Here is a 22,898-nt window from a genome sequence, read left to right as displayed (position 1 = left end):
AACGGTTAAAAAGTAAATGTGGTCATATTGACAGTTGACTGGATCCCTGGGCTCATAAGAATGATCAATTATTGAGGAGTAAAGTAAAGAAAATGTCTGCTTTCATGGAGTTTTGGATAAAAGCGTCCAACAGACTGTTAGAAATACTTTCGAAAAAGAGCGGCACTGTGAGAAGTGAAACAAAAGCTACAATTTGAAGAGCGTGAATCACATCAAGACTGTGCTGAAACTGAAGGACAGTAAGTATAAATAATAAGTGGAGGAACCAGAGCCAGATTTCCCAGAGGCAGCGGAGAGGAGAGGAGAGGACATCCAAGACAAAACGCGGCGCAGACGATGAACAAAGTCACCGCCACCGGGGGACAAACGGACGGTTAAAGTGACGAATCACATCCAGCGCAGCAGAGTCTTGCTTGGGTGGGCTTTCCAATTCAACTGGGGGGGTCAAAGCTCCTGAGGTCGAGTCCGAGCGTTAAAAACACCTAAATTAGGGGAGCAGGATGGCTCGGCTGCTAAATTAATGAGGACATTTCAATTTAAAGGAAGGATGGATTTCATTTAGAAAGGACAAAAGGCCAGGTTTGACTGTGGATGCTTTTTAAAAAAATAGAAACCGGTTCGGAAAATTGCTGAAGATATTTCACTTTAAAGGGAAGAGGGATTTAATTGAGAGAGGACAAAGGTTTGTTTTTACAGAAGCGTAATGCATTTACTTGAGAAAAAAAAAATTCTGCTCTGTTTTTCTGAATTAATGAGATAATTATCTCAGAATTCTGAGAAAAGTTTTCATGGAAAAATAAATAATTCTGTTTTTCTGAATTAATGAGATATCTCAAAATCCCAAGAGAAGCTCTCATTCCTACTTGAGAGCTCGATCTCATGGAAGCAAACATGTCCCGCCTCTTTAGTTTGATCCATTTTTATTTGTAAAAAGCAAAATAAAACTGGATTAAACTAAAAAACAGAGCAGAATTTTTTTTTTTTCCATGAAAACTTTTCTCAGAATTCTGAGATAATTATCTTGTTAACTCAGAAAAACAGGGCACATTTTTTTTCTCAAGTGAACGCATTACACTTCTGTATGTTTTAAACCGTAATAGTTTTTAACCGGTTTGAACTGGTTCCAGCTCCACCCAGCACACGGCCTGCCACCACAGAGCCTGAAAACATGCAGAAACAGACATTACAGCACTGTACAGCACAACATGGTCCACTCCACAGAGGTCAAAGGGCACAGATCCATGTAACACCCGGGTGCACAAAACACAGGCGTGGCTCGACGACGCCACACACACACACACACACACACACACACACACACACACACACACACACGCACACACGCGCACTCACGGATTGGTCAGTTGGTCAGGATGAGGAGCAAGAGGTGTGTGAGAGTGTGTGTGTGTGTGTGTGTGTGTGTGTGTGTGTAGGGAGGCGACGGAGTCCGCCAGGAGAAGCATGTGATTGAGGATGGAGGGGGGGGGGGGGGAGTTGGAGGAGTGATAGAAAACAAGTGAGAGAAAGGTGAAAGGTGTTTAGATGGGTGTAGAATACCGTCGACTCTGCAGTTAAACTTACTGCTCTTCTTCTCTGAGGGAATTAAAATCACTTTCTTCCAAACCAAATATAATAAATATTTAAACCATAAATATTCACAAAACCAGAACATGAAGCAACATCGGCAGCTGACTAGACGACATCTAAAAAAAATGGCGACTGTGAGGAGACGATGGAGTCAACAGCCATCACACAGATACAGAGAGAGAGTACAGAGAGAGAGACTTTATGGTCTGCAGCCATAAAGGATAAAGGATAAATCACACTAGCAGCTAGGTTAGTGGAATGTCAGCTTGCTCCGGTGTTAGCTTGTTAGTTTATTAGGTTTTCAGTGTATCAGGTGGTTTGCAAGTGCACAAGCTGAAGGGCAGATGAACCGCGAGGCAGGAGGGATAAAGAGCTGAGAGCGACTGCCTGCATTCATAAGTAGAAATAACCGCCTCACGGTTGTACGCCTCCGCCAATATATTTTGTTTTATCATTGCAAGGACAGTCTTTATTTATTGAACATATATAATTAATGTGATTATTAGGTCAACTTAAAGGATTTTGGTGTCTGCAAAAGTAAGTGACAGCACTTCCACCGTTTTTGTAGAATGACCCAAGATCGTTTTCTCAGCTACAGTGGTAAGCAAAACATTATGATGTCACAGTGAAGTTGACATTTGAACTTTTGGATATAAAATGTCATCACTCCATCATTTTATCCTATTAGACATTTGTGTGAAATTTTGTCATAATTAGCGTATGAATTCTTGATTTATGACCAAAAACGTCTTTTGTGAGGTCACAGTGACCTTGACCTTTGACCTTTGGCCACTAAATTCTAATCCGTTCATCCTTGAGTCCAAGTGGACGTTTGTGCCAGATGTAATGAAATTCCCTCCAGGCGTTCCTGAGATATCGCGTTGACGAGAATGGTACGGACGGACGGAGGCATAAAATCTGAGGGGCCCAAAATGAAGAAGACGAGAAAAACACACCCTAGAACACTGTTAAAAAATCAGCAATTGGCGATATATCTTGCATTTCTGGGTATTTTGTTGTTTGGTGCATTGCAGCTACAGTGGAGTTTGATATCAGAAAATGTTTCAGGATGTAAAACATCAGCGGTAAACGTCAGGTTTTGGTGTCAGTCCCTCAGAATCAAAGAGCGAGGGCTTCTTCTTTCTAGAGCCGCCATTTTGCACCGAGAGACGTTCAGCAATCATGAAGCAGGAAATAGACCAGAATGCAATGCAGCCGCAAGACAGGTTGCATCTCGAGTTAAGGGAGGCGACTCATTAAGGAGCGACACATATAACATATAAAGTTCAGGCCCGTTCTGTGAGGATTGTCAACAGGCATTCTGGGAAATGTAGGAAGTTACGAACTGAAGTAGATGTAGCTGTCTTCTGTCATTCTGAACATCTGAACTAATAGACAATGCTTTCAGGAAGTCGACAGATCATTTTTTCCAACTGTCATTATTGTCATAAATTGTTTTTTGGTAACACTTTACAATAAGGGTCACTAAGTTAAGGCTTAGTTAATGCTTAATAAGCATTAACTAAGCCTTAATTAACAGTTAACTAATGTGTCTGGTAATCATTTACTAATGGTGTTCATGTTAACTAAGGTATTCATTTATACATTATTTAACAGTCATCTTTATAAACTATTAAATAATGTATAAATTAATACCTTAGTTAACATGAACACCATTAGTAAATTACAGATTAGTTAACTGTTAATTAAGGGTTAGTTAATGCTTAATAAGCATTAACTAACCCTTAACTTAGTGACCCTTATTGTAAAGTGTTTTTTTCTCATTCTATTATTCTCTAGAATAGAACTCTTTTAGTCTTTTAAATTTATTTGCAAATGTATATCCTTAGTGTTACCTTGTTGTCCCTCGTCTCTTATTATGAAGCTACTTTATCAATTTATTAGGATTGTACGGTGTCAGCTACTGTAAACACTAAAACTGTAAAGTGCACTTGCAAAATTTGGGATTCTTGGTGCAGACTTATCTGACCGTGTGCGCTTAACGTAAATCACTCCACATAAGAGCCTCGGCTAAACGGATAAACGCTCTGAACCTCGGCTAAACGGCGAAACGCGGATATAAACAAGTCAATGAGAGATGGAAGTTATTCTGCAGTGTGGGGAGGAGGGCAGGTGGAGGAGGGGGGTGTGTTTTTTTTTTTTTTTTTGGCGTTGCTCTGGTGTTCAGGATATGGGACTAGATTGGGGTGGAGGGGGGGGCTTGGTGGGTGGATGTAAGGGGAGTGAAAGTGTGTGTGTGTGGGGAGGGGGGGTTTACAAAAATGAACTGATAAAACTGGAGATGATGAAAATGCATGTGGATTGAAAAGTAATGCTGGAAAACAGTGTTGATCTAATGAAAATAGAGGCAAGTCTCATCTAGTCATCATTTATTGTTCCCTCTGCTGAATCACATGACTGTTTGTTTCAAATTTTGAATTCACATGCAGTTTCATCCCCCTGCGTTACTGTCATTTCATCTTTGTTGCTTCCTTCACATGGGAGGAAGGGAGTGGGAGTGGGAGTGGGGGGGGGGGGGGTTTGGTAGTTCAGCTGCTGGCGTCCCTGCTTCTTCTCTCTTTACTTTCCGTCAGTGTCTTCCCCCGCTTGTCGTTTATTTTCTGTACCTACCGGCTGCAGCGGCGGGCTGCGTCCGTGCGTGAGGTGCGGTGCGGAGGGGCGACGCGCCCCGGGGCGGGGGGTTCGGACCGGGGTCGCTGGGACTGTGCTGCTGCCTCAAGAACGGGCTGTCCAAACGGCCTGGTGGGCGGGGCGACACACACCCACACACACACACACACACACACAAACAAACACGAAGATATATACACACAGGGACACGGACACGAAGCGACGCACCCATACAGAGAGATGCGGGGGGGAAGACGGACGAGAACAGGAACAGAGACAGAGACAAGAAAAAGAGAAAAAGAGAGAGAGAGAGTAGGAGGAAGACAGAAGAGGACAGAGTCAAGGCAAAAGGCAGTGAAGCCCCGGAGTAAACGGTGAAGAGGTGGAAACGATTGTGGGAAAGGTGGAGTCCCATAGGAACCCATTAGTGAGGAGGAGAGAGAGAGAGAGAGAGAGACTCGCGGGAAGGTGCCGGAGGAGGAAAAGAAAAACCAGAAAATAAAAAAAAATAAAAAAATGGAAGATGCCGATGAGTGGAGGAGTGAACGAATAAATGAATAAACGGATAAATGAAGGAATAAACAAAAGAGGAGAAAGACAAACGGCGTTGGAAAATGTGGGGTCAAGTCAGCGCACAGGTGGCAGCAGAAAAACCCCGAAAGGAAAGAGAGGAAGACAGAGAGAGAAAGAAAGAAAGACAGAAAGAAAGAGAGAGAGAGAAAGAAAGAAAGAAAGAAAGAAAGGAAAAGGAGTGGTTAGTGTGGTATTAACACACCGACTCTGTACACACAGCATGCAGAGTAAGTAGAAAAGAAATGCTGAAGATGTTGATGGCTTATTATCTCTAATTATCTCTTTATGTTTCCTTCTGAACCAGCAGATTCATCATATTTCTCTATCATAAAGAAAAAAACATTATTTTGTCTAAATCCGCTTTCAGTGCAACTAAAAATGTAATGTTGGAGGCTTTGAATCCCCTTGCTTCTTCATTTATTTAACCGGGTAGTATCCAGGTAGCATCACAACAAACATTAAAGCTGCAGACAAACAACATACAACAATGTAAATCGCCAAAGTACAATCAAAATCACATAAGGAGGTGAAAGTAAAGTCAAATTTTCCAAGAGGCAGAAGCCCAACAGCAAGAACAGGGATTGTCCACTGACTGACCGAGAGTCTGTACACATGGAGTTAAAAGGTTTGACAGTACTGACTCCTTTTTCACGTCTTTTTCAAAGGAAAGTTATCTGCCGTCTCCAACGCCTCCTGTTTTTAGCGCTCAGCAGCCTCACATCCATCTCATAGCGTTCCTCTTCATCAATCTTCACCTCATAAATTCATTTTTCACAAACCTTTCACAACTATGATGAGCAAGAGGTGCGGATCCATTTCTATTATATTCTGCTTCTGAGACAGAAGGAGCTGAGGAGAACTGGCGTGGAGAAGTTGATGAATGGCATGTAGGACTTGACGATGATGATGATTTCGAAGGCCCCCCCCCATCCCTCCCTTTCTCCTCCTTCCCTCCCTTCTCCCTCTCTTTCTCGCCAAAAACCATGAGATCCCCGGAGTCTCCCATAGGTGCCCCATCTCTCCCTCAGAACCTGGACATGGACTAACACCTAACCCAGGACAGGAGACTGAGGCCCAGATTCACTGCAGGTTTGTATCACCAAACTGACCAAATCAGAAAGCCGTGATATTCACTCACCAAGACGCCTCTTTGTGCCCGTCATGGTCATGCATATGCAAATTACATGTAATTCTCCTTAATTTGTCCACATAATAGTTATTGGTACACAGACAGATTTGGTTGCTGCAGGATGCAACGTCAGCAGCAAGTCAGACAAACAAGGGAACACTTCAGCTGTAAAGGGAACTGGATTAGTTACAGCTGAAGCAATTTGCACTTGGTGATGAAGATTTGCTTGTGCAGTACTCTTTCTTTGTTTGCACCACAACTTGATTTGTATGAATTTCTTAGCGGAAAGGGTAAAAGGTGTCTTGCGTGATGTGAAGATTAAAAACTCTGCGCTCTTATCTCAAGCACACGAGGCACAAGAAATGCAACAAAATTGCCCTCGCAACGCAATCTGAGTGAATCTGGATCAGACTGTTTCGGTACATCCTGAAATTCACCAGTCACTTCCACTTTTTTTCTACTTTTTTTTGAGTAGAACAGGACGTCCAAATCATGGTTGCATGTAGAGTAGACCAGTGATTCTCAACCTTTTTCATATCAAGGACCCTAATTTAGTCCACATTAGGGGACGGACCCACATTTGATGAGATTTTGTCTCTCGGTCCCAAATCTGAGAATATTTTAATTGTTAGATATGATTTTATGCAGAATTCCATGACTATATATATTGGAGGTGGAGAAATAACAGTGAAACTATGACCAAAACAGTCATTCTTCTACATTCGCTAGTTGTGTTAACTAACTTGTAAATGGAATAATGGTGGAGTTTAACAATTCATCAGTTTGCTGGGGACCCCCTGGAACCCCCTCAAGGACCCCTGGTGGTCCCCGGACCCCACGTTGAGAACCACTGGAGTAGACAAACTTCCTAGCCACAGCCAAAAAGCCGTGGTAATTTCCTAATTTCCCACGCTGCTCTTAAACCTTCAAGCACTCATCGGCACTGTGGATGGAGAGATGAAGGCAGCTGCCCCTCTTTATTGTTAAGCCACTCACTCTGATACATATATAGTATAAACCTCTCTTACACTTACAATGTCGCATCAGCTAAATGCCTTAAATGTAAATGTAAATATAAGCCCCTCCCTCCCCACACTCGCTCTCTATCTCCTTCAACTTCTCTCTAGTTCTTTCCTTCCTGTTTGCGATTTCTTTCTTTGCCTCACTCCTGCAGTTTTCATGTCCCTTTTTTTTTTTTTTTGCCTTTGCATCTTTCGTCCGGTGTTTCATGCAAATTAAGTCAACCGGTCGCCTTACCGGTCCGGTGGAGGGAGACGGGGGAAGTGTCGACGCTGATGGTCAAGGCTCGCTCCTTCTGCTTGAAGAACTCTCGGGGGTTTCCCGACCGCTGGGCGATGATGGCCTTCGCCTCCTGCAGACACACACACACACACACACACACACACACTTCTCTCTCAGCCTTTCCCTTATATAAATAGCTAAATGGAGGCGTAAGCAGAGCCTGAACTGTCCCACTAACACAGAACCGAGGCCCAGAGGTGCTGCTGCCACCCTGACACACATACAGGAAATACAGCACAGCAGGCTGGCCGACATCGCTCAGGTTTCCCTGGTCAATGAATTCACCATGAAGGAAGAAGCGCTCTGTCTGCCAAATAGGTGTCGTTTATTATGCTAATTGGGAGTGTTGACAAACAGGTTAAGAGAGTTGTTCAGTCTTCTGTCTCTTCTGTCAACTGAGGAATATTTCCAAAATTGAGCAGTTTTTATCCTTTAGTGATCTAAAGAGAGTTTTTTATCTCTTCCCGCTCTCTGTATTCCTGCCTCGCTCTGAAGTCTCTCTCTCGTCTCCGTCTTGTATAACAGTGATTCTCAACCTTTTTCATATCAAGGACCCCTGATTTAGTCCACATTAGGGCCACAGACCCCCATTTGATGAGATTTTGTCTCTCGGACCCAAATCTGAGAATATTTTTATTGTCAGATATGATTTTGTCCAGAATTCCATGACTATGTGTATTGTAGGTAGAGAGATAACAGAGAAACTATGATCAAAACAGTCTTTTCTTCTACATTCTCTAATTGTGACTTCTTGTAAATGAAGTAATGGTGAAATTTAACATTTCATCAATTTGCTGGGGACCCCCTGGAACCCCCTGAAGTACCCCCGGTGGTCCCCGGACCCCACGTTGAGAACCACTGTTGTATAAAACGCAGCAGTTTTGGTTCTGACTGGAACAAAAAGACAAGATCACATCACCTGATTTTAGCATCTTTACTTTGGTAGTTTCAGATTTGTTTTTAAGATTTTACTCATCATGATTAAGACACGGATGGCTCTAGTCACCAAGCTGTATCACACACCTTTTAATCCCATATGAGCCAGACTGGTCCTCTGGCAGCTTCCTATTGGCTGTTCCAAAATCGTACATTAAAACAACAGCTTCTTATTGGCTGTTCCAAAATCGTACATTAAAACAACAGCTTCCTATTGGCTGTTCCAAATTTATATATTAAAAACAAGAGGTGATTGATTCTTTGTCTTTGTATCATCCTTTAAATTACTTCTTAAAACTAATTTTTATAGACTTATTAGCTTTTATATAATGAGCTTTCATTATTGTCTTTGACCTCACATTTATGATTCTTGCCTAGTTTTTATATTTATTACTTGTTTTTATACTGTAGCTTATGCTGCTGATTTAGTTTTTTTTTTATTCTTTGTAAAGCGCTTTGTGTTTTGAAAAGTGCTATGTGAACTAAGATGATTATTATCAATATTATTATGTATTAATGTAGGCTATATGTCTGTCTGTCAGACTCACCTCCACCTCAGACTCCTTCTTGTCCTGATTCAGATCTTCTTGGCTCGGCTCTGCTGCCTGCAGGGAGGAGAGATGAAGATGAAGATGAGGACGCAGAACAGAAAAAGCTGGAGGTTTTCCTTGGAGACTTATTTATTTATTTATGGTTTATTTGATACGGACAGATACAATATACATAGACAAACTGAGAACAGCTATCCGATGCAAGTATCATAGTGTTTATAGCGGATGCTAATTTGCAACACCCGTCCCTAGAAGGGCTTTTGTGAGAATAAGAGATTGAAACAGTGAGGTAAAAAGAAGGTAAACCGAGTACAGCAAGATACAATAGAGCACAAGGTAAAAAAAAAAAGGAAAGAAAGGCGGAAGGAGGAAAAAAAAAGGTAAACTGAGTACAACAAGATACCATAAAACACACATTTAGTAGTAACATAACTGCAGAAAACTAGACATGAGTACACGTTTGTTGCTGAATGAAACAGGATTTGGTAACTCTCTTAAAAGTGGTGTGAAGTTTGCAGCAGATTTCAAGTGATCAGGTAGTGAGTTCCAGGACTTTGCTCCTTTCAGTCTGAGCAAAAGATGTTTTGCAGAATGAAACTTTACAGTTGCCACTTGAAGCTGCTCTGATGGATCTGCTGCAGCTCTGTAGTCTCTTGATGTATTTACAGAAAGGCTGAGGAGCAAGTCCATTTAAACACAAGCTTTACATAATGAAAATTAATCAAGGCAATCAAGTTTGCAAAACTTAAAATCCTGTATTTACTTAAAATGCAGCAATGATGGTAGCTGGCCTAATTTAAATAATGTACTATAGGAAACCCCTGGAAGACTTGAACCCTGAGTAATCAAACACAAATCCCTTATTAGAAAAAAGAAGGGAACGATTACATTAACCCGCCAGCAAGGGGCGACAGAGCCTCTGAGTTTCTACCAGTTTCATTCAAGACCAGTGATGAATACCAGAGAGAAACCACACGGCTGATAGGAGGGGAAATGAAGCCAGGAGTGACCCTCTGTTGGGGAAATTCTTCAAATGATTCCCATTTTTCTTACAGATGTTGTCTTTTTAGGTACATACAAATGATAAAAAAAAAACTGAAAAGAAAGGAGAGAAGGCAAAGAAACCCATGTATCTACACTTAAAAAAAGGCTATAGACTTTAGAAAGCACATGATACTCAAATTCAAACAGAGGAGAATGCTACACAAAAACAAAATAAAAGCACAAATAAAGAGTAAGGGCAATAAAATGATCTGAAAGTGTGTGTTGAGTCACTGAGGGAAAATATCTAGCGGCGTGATTCATCCGATAGTCTACCGTTAAAAAATGATGAGAGATGTGGATTTATTAACTATGTTTTAACAATGAACCTCTAGAGTCTGTAAATGAGGGAAAACAACAACTCAACAACTATTAAACACAAACACAAAGCCGCCGGCTGGCTGAACTGATGGCTTTTAAACTAGTGATTAGTTTTATATTTCTTGAGTCATTTGATTGTTTACCGAGACTCAAAGGGAAGAGGGAGCAAGAGTTAATGTCTGCTGATATTTACTGAAGTGACTGATGTTTTAGCACAAAGCCTGATGACAGCGAATGATTACAGTGTCTGTCTGTCTGTCTGTCTGTCTGGATGGGATTAATATTACATAACAACATGGGCAATGCTGCGTTCAAGTCCGATCGGATTTACCGGAAAATACGAGCTGCCGATTGTGAAAAATCGTCCATGTCTGCCTCCTGGTGGTGATTAGTAGAAGTCAAACATATGGGATTTGTTAATTTTTAAGGTAACACTTTACAATAAGGGTACACTAAGTTAAGGGTTAGTTAATGCTTAGTAAGGGTTAGTTAATGCTTAATAAGCATTAACTAACCCTTAATTAACAGTTAACTAATGTGTACTTTACTAATGGTGTTCATGTTAACTAAGGTATTAATTTATACATTATTTAATAGTTTATAAAGATGACTATTAAATAATGTATACATTAATACCTTAGTTAACATGAACACCATTAGTAAATGATTACCAGACACATTAGTTAACTGTTAATTAAGGCTCAGTTAATGCTTATTAAGCATTAACTAACTAGTTAATGCTGATATAATCTGATTAAGCATTAACTAACTAGTTAATGCTTAACTAGTATGCTTAACTAGTTGCATTAACTAGTTAATGCTTAATGCTTATTAAGCATTAACTAACCCTTAACTTAGTGACCCTTATTGTAAAGTGTTACCATTTCTGATTACAGCGCCCCCATCAGGCCAATCGGGAGGACAGCTTATCCCACCCAGGACGGTTTATCAGGGTTCACACACCTTTCACTGAGGAAATTCAACTTTTCCATGACTTCTCCGCGACTCCTTTTCAAATCTCCAAATTTTAATGAGACCGAATAAAAAAAGTCACCATGAACCACACTAACTTTAAGTATTAGTCTGGTCTTGGCTTTAAAATCAAGGATTATAATCTGATTTTATTATTATAGATAGGAGCCATGCCGTCACACCCTTTTGACAGTATTCAAGAAAGAAAAATCAGTAACTTCACAAATCAAATTTTATGTCTTTTGCTAAACTTTTCTCCCATTTTTCATAATTTCTCCAGGCTTTGAAAATACTATTTTACAATTCCATGACTTTTAGACGTGTTACGATCCCTCAGTTTATGATTGGGACTTCTTTGTGTCAGATTGGCTGGCAAGGCAATCTAACCCCTGTGTGTGTGTGTGTGTGTGTGTGTCTGTGTGTGTGTGTGTGTGTGTGTGTGTGTCTGTGTGTGTGTGTGTGTGTGTGTATGTGTGTGTGTACTAACCGACTCCAAAGATAGAGATTGAGAGATGTAGGAAACATCTGCTAAAATACTGTGATAAAACACAGCAGGCAGTTGATTGCAATGTCCTAATGGTTTTATGTGTGCTTATAAAAAAGATAACACACACGCACACACACACACACACACACACACATACACACACACACACACACACACACACACAAACACAAAGACATACCAGGACTGCTACACTGCAAATGACAGTTTCCCTACTACACACAAAGCATAAAATCACTGTTCTCCAAAAACAAACCCCACTGTCAACCAAATTAGTTTCATTTTTCTCTCTCAGCGTGACTCCCGCATAAAAACCCAGAGGCGTGCAAATGGCATCTTAATACACTCATTTGGACGGGGAAGTGATGCTGTGGAGGAGAGGGAAGTGAGAGCAGAAAAACAACAGATCGGAGGCGCGTGTCTCACCGCACGCCACCGACAAACTGACAAAAACTATATTCAAGAACTGAACGTGTGCGAGGCTTAAAAAGGTACCGAGCGTCACATGAGCCCGAAACACACCGAACACACCGAAAGGTTTACTTTGTACAAGGTTTACTGTTGCCGTCCAACTTGCTTTTCTTAGAATTTTACAGGTTTTCGTTTCTAGTGCAGGACAGCTTACAGCGTGCTCTACAGATCTTACATCCAGATGCAGCTGGTGTAGAAGTCCCACATTTTACTGGATGTTTGATTAACTGCTTTTTTTTTACTGAAAAATGCAGGGAAAAATCAAGTTTTGCTCTCAGGTCGGGTGACAAATACTCACCTCTATTTGATTCTACTGTATAACATTCAGCAAAGAATTCCCTGTAGTAGTAATGAAAGCATATCTGCCAAATAAGATCATAAAGGGGGACATGTGCAGTGGCTACCACAGTATTAGCCATATACTTTTCGGAATATGGTGAAATTTTGTCAAATTTGTGCTGTTTGGAAACCATATTTGTCCACAACTTCTGAATAATTTCCTGGAAAGGAACTGTTCATTTCTTAGGAAGTTTCCTGGAAAGAACCATGAAATGATGTAGTAGTCGTATAGAAAATGTCAGCAGTCCGGTCGATAAGATACTGAACATTTCTAAAATAATGTCCTGTAAAGAACTGAAAAACTATAAACTATTTATTGGAAAAGTAATATTAAATTAAGTAATTAGTACAGAAATGCATGGTTCTTTCCAGGAAAACCTCCTAAGAAATTAACAGTTCCTTTCTAGGAAATTATTAGGAAATTGCAGAGCCGGAAAACAAAGTGTTAACCATATTTCTTCTAGTAGTGTTGCTTGTTCTTGCTGCGGTGACTCCATGGCATAAGATGAACTTTATTGAAAATTTGGCAACACTTTACAATAAGGGTCACTAAGTTAACTAATGTGTTAACTTAGTGACCCTAATGTACTAACTAACTAATGTGTCTGGTAATCATTTACTTAGTTAACATGAACACAATTAGTAAATTACACATTAGTTAACTGTTAATTAAGCATTAACTAACCCTTAACTTAGTGACCCTTATTGTAAAGTGTTACCGAAAATTTTGTCAATACAGGAGCAAAGAATAGAGCTGCAGGCAGGAGAACAGAGAATAAAGGCTGCGTTCACAACAAGCGTGTTTGGAGCGGGTTTATTTGAACTCATTTGAACGCGTTTACTCCTTTAATTCAGTTCGTTTGTCCGGGTGAGAACAGTTTGCTGTTTGAACTCCAAATAACAGCACCGAGACGCCTGAAAATATGAATCTCAGTCCTGTTATTGTTACTGTCTTGTGTGTAAAATGTCTCCTGGGTAAAGTCTCCTGGGTTCAGTGCGGTTCAGTACTCGGTTCACACACGTTTCAGGGAAGTGAGAGTCACAGAACAGCAGAGAAGTGTGTATTCATACTCGCTACACGAGTGAGCGGATTCATTTTATCGTTGATGTCGCCATTAAATGTAAACAGACTGTGTCCGACACAGAATTTAAATTTTTACCTCATCGTCTCCCTCTGCCCCCTCAGACAGGATGAATGATTCATGGGCAGTAGTCTGACAGTCACGGTTAATGATCTCATCTAATTTTTACACACGCACACACACACACACATGCACACACACACACACACACACACACACACACCGAAGGCTACACTTACTATGGCAGGCTGGTTCTGCAACCTCTCTCTGGCCTCGTCCTCCTCCTGCATCTTCTTCCTGTTCACACACACACACACACACACACACACACACACAGATTACAGATTAGATATTACTTTACTTCTTTACACACCAGACTCTGTGATGAACAGTTTGAGGCAGTAGTGACAGATAGTTTTGCATATTCCTGAGCGGACTTCATTTTGAATCTTAAGCATTAGGCAGTATGAGTTAAACCCGGCTCTTCTAACCCGGTTATGATGTTTACATATCGACCCGAAACCAAGACTTCAGTAGTAAGGTTACAGGAATAATCAGTAATATTTTACTGGCTCATTGCACAAAATAACCATAATATATGAGCGGGGGTTCGCAAGTGTTTTTGATCAAAGCCAGTCGCTCCACTGCTTCCTCAACGGCTGCAGAGATTTCAAGATTTCTAAACAAGCAGTCCGGCCTGTACTTTCTGTTTTGGTGGAAATGTTCCCCCCCCCCCCCTTGTGTTCCGGACTTCTTTCAGTTCTGAACGCACAAACTGCAACGAAACCTAAAGCCCAAAAAAGCCACGATGACAAAGCTGCTCCAAAACCAGAGTGAACGTTGCTGCAGTATTTCAAAGGCGGAGGGATCTTAGGACTCTGAAAAACATTCAGACCGACGCAGAGTTGGCCTTACATTTGATGATGTAGCTAATGTTAGCCACTAGTGATGCACGGATTGCAGTTATATCCGCGGGCACAGTGGTTAATCCGCGGATCGGGTCATAAAAATTAACATTCTGATTAATAGCGGATGGGTTGCGGGTGTGTGAAATAATACATCATTAATGAGGAAAATATTAATTACATTCTCTAAAACGCTGTGTAGACAAAAAATAACAATTATTTCTATTATACAAGAGAGAAACGGGACCGCAGCATAAATATGAAACTGTATTGCAAAGGCACAGTTCACCACGGAAACGTTTAATTACTGAAAGCAGCTTCTCTAATATTTAAAGTAAATCGTTGTGTATGAGAAAACACTCATACATCATTACAACGAACACACAATAAAGAAAACACATATATAATTTAAAAGGCAATATAGAGGTGGAGTGAAATGTCCATGCGGGTGCGGGTCTATAAATCGTAGAAAATAATTTGTTCAGGTGGGTGGCGGGTGGATGATTTATGCTTACACGCGGATTCGGATGGCGTCAGCCGATCCGCGCATCACTATTAGCCACACAAGATACATAGCAAACTTTAGCTCCAGTGTTTGCCCAATATGATTTTTCGTGAAGCTGTGTCTCAGCAGAAATACATTTGTATAAATATCCAGCGCATCTTCAGCAGCAGCACCGCTCCTGAATGACTATAGAAACACTATAGAAAACATTTTTAGCATGGTGGGACAGAACATTTGCTGATGTTGTTGTAGTTCCTCTGCCTGCTGTTAGATGTTACTAAAGAGTCCATATTACTGACTGTTCCTTTAAGAAGACAATCCTCTGTGCATGTAAACAGAGTGGATCCGGATCCGGATCTGGATCTGGATCTGTTTCTGTACCTGTGCTCCTCGATCTGCCGCTCCCTCTCGCGGTACCTCTTCTCTCGGTCCTCCTGCTCCTTCCTCTCCAGCTCCATCCGCTCCTCCTCGAAACGCTGCCGCTCCTCCGCCACCTTCTTCTTCTCCTCCTCCTTCCTCAGCTCCTCCTCGCGCTGCACATGCACACACACACACACACACACACACACACACACACACACACACGCACACACACACAACAAAATGCACTCTTCAATCAACTTTCCTGTTACAGCACTCTTCAAGGAGGCAATAAGAAAGGTTTTTACTGTCTAACAAAAGGCAAAATGGCGATATTATATCTGTGCGGGGTTGATGGGCTTGTTGAACGATAACAGTGACTCATCCATTACTTCACCAGCTGCTGAGCTTTCTGGCTTTCAAAACCCACTTTCTGTCCCGTTCACTTTGGAACAAAAACTCTCCACCCACTGGAGTTTCAAGACTCTCCCAATCAATGTTGTTCCTATTGGTCGTGATAGAGATTGATAAATATCATAGACTGAAAATATAATTCTCATTTAGAGTTATAGCCAATTTACTGCTGTCTACGTCTAGTTTACATTTCCCCCAATCATTTTGCAATGCATATCTAATTTTTTTTAGATTAGATTTACTCGTTTTTTGACGTTTTTAAAATACAAACTTCATGTTAGGGCTGGGCGATATGGTTGAAATCAATATCATGATAATCATAAGGATTTTTCTCTATATCAATACATATCACGATATAGTTCATGTATGCAAAATCACGTTAAATAATCAAATTAATGTTCATCTCATTGAACCGAATGGTAATGTTAAGTGTGATGTCAAACAAAACTATTCAAATATTCAAATAATATTCCTACCATACCTCATTTTATGAGAGTTTTTAAGTAAAATTTGCTTGTCATCATCAATTCAGACAGCAGAAATGTGTGTCACGATATTAAAATATCTTCACATCATCACGATATGATTCCACTGAAAGACGATAAACGATAATATTGAATTATCGCCCGGCCCTACTTCATGTCAAAGCTTGTCTGAAATTAACTGCTGTCCCGGCTAACAAAGACGCTCTAAATAAAGAAGACATGGATGTGTTACATTGTTTCAGTTTCTGTTGCTTATGGAGATTCATAAAAATATGTTCTCTGTAATGAATGTGATTTAAAATGTAGCTGAGTACAATACTTACAGCCAAAATATAGTTATAATAAAAGTAAAATTAATGACTTTAAAGAAATACTCAAAAAAGTACAAGTGCACAAAACCGCCAATAAATGACAGTAACTAGAGAATGTAATTAGTTACTTCCACGCTTGCTTTCTTTTTGTATATTTGTGGTTCTTGTCTGACATCAGCGATATTCAGCAGCTGAACTGAACCGCTCTGCAGATCAACAGCTTCAGACACACTGAGAGTCTGGACCATGCAGGGTGCAGAGCTGTGTGAGCTGTGAAGGGCAAAATCCAGTGAGAGACCTGCAGCGGGAGGAGGGAGGCCGGCTGTCGCTCTGTGTTTCCTCTCAGCCTGCTGCAGGCAGAGCTGCTGCTGCAGGACTCAAGAGACACTGCTTTTCCACCAAACTAGCTCTGGTTCTTGAGCCGGTTCCCTTCAGGAGTCTTCGGTGCTATCTAGCGAACCAGTCTGCGTTTCCACCGGTTTTGAGCGGAACGGTTGTAATCAAGGATGTGTCATCAACGGAGGGCGTTGCACAATACACACCGGAAGGAAACAGTAGTAGCAAGATGGCATAGACCAACTACCTACTATTATATACTATAATATAATTATAATACTATATTATACTATACTATATTACTATATTACATTTATTTTTTGTATATACCTTTTATTCCTATTTTTTATCATTTTATTTCAGCACACACTTTTATGTAAAGTTCGATCTGTTTTTAATTGTATCTCTGTTTGTTTGTGTGTTTTTAGTTGTACCTGTTTACCTCATATATTACCTTTTATTCCTATTTTCTATTATATATATTTTTTTTAAATTCATTTTTATTTTTCTATCATTCATTGTGGTAGTTTCACATCACTGCTTTTGGGTTTTATTGTATGTAAAGCCCGTTCCATGTCGGTGGAAAAGGGGAAAGACACTCTGTTCTTCACCTCCACTCAGATCCACATCTCAGCCGCTCACACTGAGACGCTCTAAGACAGTCATTCTCAACCTTTTTCATATCAAGGACCCCTAATGTAGTCCACATTAGGGCCACGGACCCCCATTTGATGAGATTTTGTCTCTTGAACCCAAATCCGAGAATATTTTTATTGTCAGATATGATTTTGTCCAGAATCCCATGACTATGTGTATTGTAGGTAGAGAGATAACAGAGAAACTACGATCAAAACAGTCTTTTCTTCTACATTCTCTAATCGTGTTAACTTCTTGTAAATGAAATAATGCTGAAGTTTAACAATTCATCAGTTTGCTGGGGACCCCCTGGAACCCTCTCACGGACCCCTGGTGGTCCACGGACCCCACGTTGAGAACTACTGCTTTAAGAAATCTGACTGTGTCCCGGCTACTGAGAAAAGACCAGTACTGAGGATTCAAAGTGTTTCTGTACTAAAAAATAAATGAATAAAATCGATTAATATTTCTGTGACTGAGAAAAGACTCGTGTTGAAGGTTCCTAGAAACTCTGTTGAACTCTGAATAAAAACTATTTCTACTATTCAGAAATAGTGAAATTTGTTTTAAATATTTCCTACAAAATATACTTTTCTCCAAATTCAAACATTTATCCTCCCTCTTTTCTTCCCTTCCTCCTTCCCTCCATCATTCCTTCCTTCCCTCTTTCATTCCTTCTTCCCTCCCTCATTCTTTTCCTTCATTTCTTCATTGTTTCCTTCCTTCCCTCCCTTTGTCTTCCTTCCTTCTCTTTCCCTCCCTCCCTCCTTCCTTCCATCCCTCCCACTTTCCTTATTTCCCAGCCTCTCATTCCTTCCTTTCCACCCTCCTTCCTTCCTTGTTTCCTTTCCTTCCCTCCCTCCCTCCTTCCTGGTCTGCCTCCCTTTATTTTCCTTCCTCCTCCCATTTCTCACTCCCTCCCTCATTCCTTTACTCCCTCCCTGCCTCCCTCCTTCCCACCCTTCTTCTTTTCTCCCCTTCTTCCTTTGTCTCCCTCCCTCCCTTCTTTCGTACCTCCTCCCCTCCTCCCTCCCTCCTTCTTTCCTTCCCTCCTTCTCTCCTACACCACGCCTACCTTGGCCTGTTCCCAGAATTCCTCTCTATTGATTTTCTTCATCTCCACCTCTGCGTTGGTCTTCTCGTACACCGTGCCCTGGAGGAGAGAGAGAGAGAGAGAGAGAGAGAGAGAGAGAGAGAGAGAGAGAGAGAGAGAGAGAGAGAGAGAGAGGGAGGGAGGGAGAGAGAGAGAGAGAGAGAGAGAGAGAGGGAGAGAGAGGGAGAGAGAGAGAGAGAGAGAGAGGGAGACAGAGAGAACGAGAGGGAGAGAGAGATAGAGACATAGACAGACAGAGAGAGAGAGAGAGGGGAGAGAGAGAGAGGGAGGGAGGGAGAGAGAAAGAGAGAGGGGGGGTGGGAGAGAGAGAGAGAGAGAGAGAGAGAGGGAAAGAGAGAGAGGGAGAGGGAGAGAGAGAGAGAGAGAGAGAGAGAGAGAGAGAGAGAGAGGGGAAGTAGCAGTGTGGTTTGTTAGTCACAAGAATAGCCAGGAGAGCAAGTGTGTGTGTGTGTGTGTGTGTCCATGAGTATGTGTGTGAGTGTATGTGTGTGTGTGTGTGTGTGTGTGTGTGTGTGTGTGAGTGTGTGTGTGTGTGTGTGTGTGTGTGTGTGTGTGTAAATGACCTTTTCAGGGTGAGAAACTAAAAGCACAATTACTGTCTGCAGCCTGACCTTCGTGGCTGCAGACAGTAATTGTGCTTTTGTTTTGTAGCGTTGTATTTCTGTTGTGACCTCTGGGCCTGTGATGGGAAGTGTTCTGTGGCTGCACCGCTGCATGCTGGGACTGTAAATAACTTGGTTCCTAACGGGCTCACCCACCCTGCTGTCGCATTTACACGAACACACTATTCTGTCGGACGATCGAGTCGGACAAATCGGGAAGCTGTAGCTGCAGCAAAACAAAAGCCGAAAACAAACTTAAAAGACATGGACATTCCTTGTTGTTATGAACCCCTCCAGACCCCCTCAGGTCTTCAGGTGCTGGTCTGCCTACTGTTCCAGGGTCAGAACAAAGCACGGAGAAGCAGCTTTTCGTTTTTATGCTCCTAAGGCCTGGAACAAACTTCCAGAACTGATCTGAGGCCTGCCTCCACTTTACAATCTTTTAAAATCAGGGCTTAAAGCGTTTCTGTTCGCCCGGGCTTTTTAAGAAATCTAGGGCAACAACTCATCTGCACTGTAATATATATTTATTTATATCTTTTTTTAAATTTCTTTTACATGTGATTTTAATGCACTTTTCACTTTTCTACTCCTCTTCTTCTTTTATCTTTCTATTTCACTTCATTTGAACTGCACTAGTTTACTTTTTACGTCTTTTATCTTGTGGATCTCTTGTCTGTACTTTTGCACTTTTTAATTGTACATTTTTTTTTACCTTTACTGTATTTGTTATTACTCTGTAAAGCACTTTGAATTGCCTCAGTGTATGAAATGTGCTATGCAAATAAAGCTGCCTTGCCTTGCCTTGTTAACTGTAGTGCTGTTAATCTCCTGCGGTATTTACATTCATAATCCCCCTGAAATAGTAATAACTTTGCGACCGTAAAGCACGTGAACGCGAACGACTAGGCGAATTCCCGACTGCACTTGAATGCAGCGTCTCAATCACATTTTTTCGTACCTCAGACCCAAAACAGACCCAAAACAGCCCATAACAGGAGGTTAGCTGCTAAAATGTTTCCCGCTCCCCCGCTGTCCGTCCGTTCAGCTGCCTTTCCCTTTATCTTCCCACATCTACAGTATTTTCTCCACTTCTTTTCTCTCTTTCCTTGTTTCTATCTTTCCGTCTCTCTTTCCCCCCCCCCCCGGCGCTGCAGACGGACACGGCGGCTTCGTCTCCATGAACCGATTCAGACGTTTAATTTCTCTCTCCTGCTCTGTGTGACAAACAGCAGCCTGCTTTACGGCACTTAGAGCAGCATTTTCTACGCCTATGCTTTTACTGAGCGGTGTCGAATTGATTAACGGAAGTAAAAGTTTTTGTTGTGGTGAAAATTTAACCGGGAACTTCTGAGGAACTTCACAACATTTGCTGCAAATTTTCACTCAAACTCCACTAATCCTGCATTCAGAATGAGCTGCTCCATCTGAGGGAAAATCTCCTTTGGTTTTACTTTTTTTTTTTTTTATGTTTACTATTGGAAACAGTTCTTATCTATCAAAAGACAGGAGGTTTTGGTCATAATTCACAACCCGGTCTGCATGGATTTCTCTGTTTCTCTGCTTTTCTCTGCTGTCTAGATGTATGAAAATGTGAGAGAGAAATATTTCTCCAAACTCCAAAATCTGTGTAATTTCGAAAAACTTCCTCCTGACAAAAAACTCCTTTATCTCCTTGGAGAAAAACGTGAGTGTGCTACACTAGCTGCTGTTTATATAACATGCAGCATGTGAAAACCTGAGACAGGAGAACTGACTGAAATATTTTCCATTTTGTCCTTTGTGTTTGATTGAATAATTGCAACTTTCTATTGTTCAATTATCTTTGTTGTTATTATTGCTACTTTTTCTTGATTATCACTGTTTTGCTTTGGCAACAGATACTGTTGTATTTAATGCCAATAAAGCTAATTTGAATTGAATTGAATTGTTAAAGTCGGCTAAAGTTAGTAGAGATTAAACATTATTCCCATGTGTGACACACAGCAGGTGAGACAAAGATCCACTGTATAAACTCTAAATCTGCTCTTGTCTCTTTACTCTGTGTCTTTACACTTACACTAAAAGAGTAGCACTGAAACAATTAATCAGTTAATGGATTAGTCGAAAATTAATCCATTATAATTTTGATAACTGATTAACAGTTTTATCAAGTAAAAATACCAAACATTTGCTAGTTACAGCTTCACAAAGGCTAAGATTTGTTTGCTTTTCTCTGTTTCATATCAATACTGACATTTTATAGACTAAATGATTAATTGAAAAAATAATCGATAGATAAGTAAATTAAGGTAACTAGAATTTATAACCTCCTCCTCTCCTTGTCCCCTCTCCTCTCCTCCTCTCCTTGTCTCCTCTCCTCTCTTCTCCTTGTCTCCTCTCCTCTCCTCCTGTCCTCTCCTCCTCTCCTCTCCTTGCCTCCTCTCTCCTCTCCTCTCCCCTCTCCTCTGCTTGTCTCCTCTCCTCCTGTCCTGTCCTCTCCTCTCCTCCTTTCCTTGCCTCCTCTCTCCTCTCCTCCTCTCCTTGTCTCCTCCTCTCCTCTCCTTGTCTCCTCTCCTCTCCTCTCCTCCATGGTGGGACACACAAACACTCAAACCGCTCTCCAATTATAGTAGTGGGAAGTGGGACAGTTGCTTATTATAAAAGAGTGGTGCTATTTTTTTTCATCTATTCTAAGGTTTGAACAGTTGAAGTCGACGTATTTCTGTCGAGCATAATGTAATTAATGTAGTTGATTAAATTTAATGAATATGCCATGACTAAAATCTGACTAAATATAAAGGATGTTCTCATCAAAACACTAAGATGATGAAAACACTGGTAGTTTCTACTGCAGGAATCGAAGCTTATTCTACTGTTTTCCTCACTGCAAGTCGCTCTGGATAACTGTAAAAATAAAATGTTTCTCTCTCTCTTTACTCCTCCTCCTCTCTCGCTCTCTCTCTCTCTCTCTCTCTCTCTCTCTCTCTCTCTCACCACATGTTCTCCTTGCTCGTCCTCTCTGGTTCTCAGGCGGCTCAGGACGGGACTGGCCACCACCGCCGCCCCCGTCCCGTTGGTCAGCCGCTGTCCGATGGCTGACGGGTCGATGTCCTCCAGGCTGCTGGCGTTGACGATAACGTCCACTCCCTGAGGGGGGATTTTTATTTTTACTATTTTCCACATTTTAGAATAATAATAAAAACATCAAAACTATGAAATAACACAAATGGAATTATGCAGTGACCCAAAAACGTGTTAAACAAATCAAAACTATCTTATATTTTAGATTCTTTGAAGTAGCCGCCCTTTGCCTTGATGGAAAGGCCAAAGCTTTGGAAAGAAATTCATACATAGGATCAACTTCACTATTTATATTTGTCTGAGAAACACATTTCAAGCATTTAAGCAGAAGCCTTTAGATCAAAATGGCTTTGAGAGAATGAAAAACAGAACATTCAACCAGGTGTGTCTGGTAGTGTATGCAATATAAATGGAGTTATATTTATTATGATTATTATTATCCCAGGACAGGCCACTGAAAAGCCCATCAGTGTGTTGAAGTCAAGGCTGTGTGGGAGAGAGAACAGCCACTTAATATAATGACACTTCAGTACACACACACACACTCCCTCCGCTGATTGGACAGAAAATGTGTCCAGACCTCTCTTACTCTCTCACATACTCACACACACACACACACACACACACATACACACACACACACACACACACACAAACGCTTTGGCAGTCGGGGAACAAATGCGTCTCCTTTTGCTTTAATCTCCATCTTATTATTATCTAAGCCACA

General features: G+C 41.1%; 1 protein-coding gene across 1 annotated transcript in view; it reads right to left on the bottom strand.

Moving 5' to 3' along the window:
* The window catches only part of dbn1 (drebrin 1), a 40,857-nt gene that overhangs the window by 6,506 nt on the left and 11,453 nt on the right, over positions 1-22,898 (bottom strand). The window contains exons 4-9 of the mRNA XM_071547079.1: positions 22,085-22,237; positions 18,468-18,545; positions 15,232-15,383; positions 13,680-13,737; positions 8,707-8,763; positions 7,178-7,292 (exon numbers count right to left, since the gene is read on the bottom strand). Coding sequence (XP_071403180.1) covers positions 7,178-7,292; positions 8,707-8,763; positions 13,680-13,737; positions 15,232-15,383; positions 18,468-18,545; positions 22,085-22,237 — 613 coding nt within the window. The remainder of the gene's footprint in view (positions 1-7,177; positions 7,293-8,706; positions 8,764-13,679; positions 13,738-15,231; positions 15,384-18,467; positions 18,546-22,084; positions 22,238-22,898) is intronic.

The sequence above is a fragment of the Centroberyx affinis genome, unplaced genomic scaffold, assembly GCF_046629955.1.
Source record: "Centroberyx affinis isolate AG114_WGS23_722 - 3 ecotype Tasmania unplaced genomic scaffold, CSIRO-AGI_Caff_v1 ptg005648l_1, whole genome shotgun sequence".
Classification (NCBI taxonomy): Eukaryota; Metazoa; Chordata; class Actinopteri; order Beryciformes; family Berycidae; genus Centroberyx; species Centroberyx affinis.
This window is presented reverse-complemented; position numbering and strand designations above follow the sequence as displayed.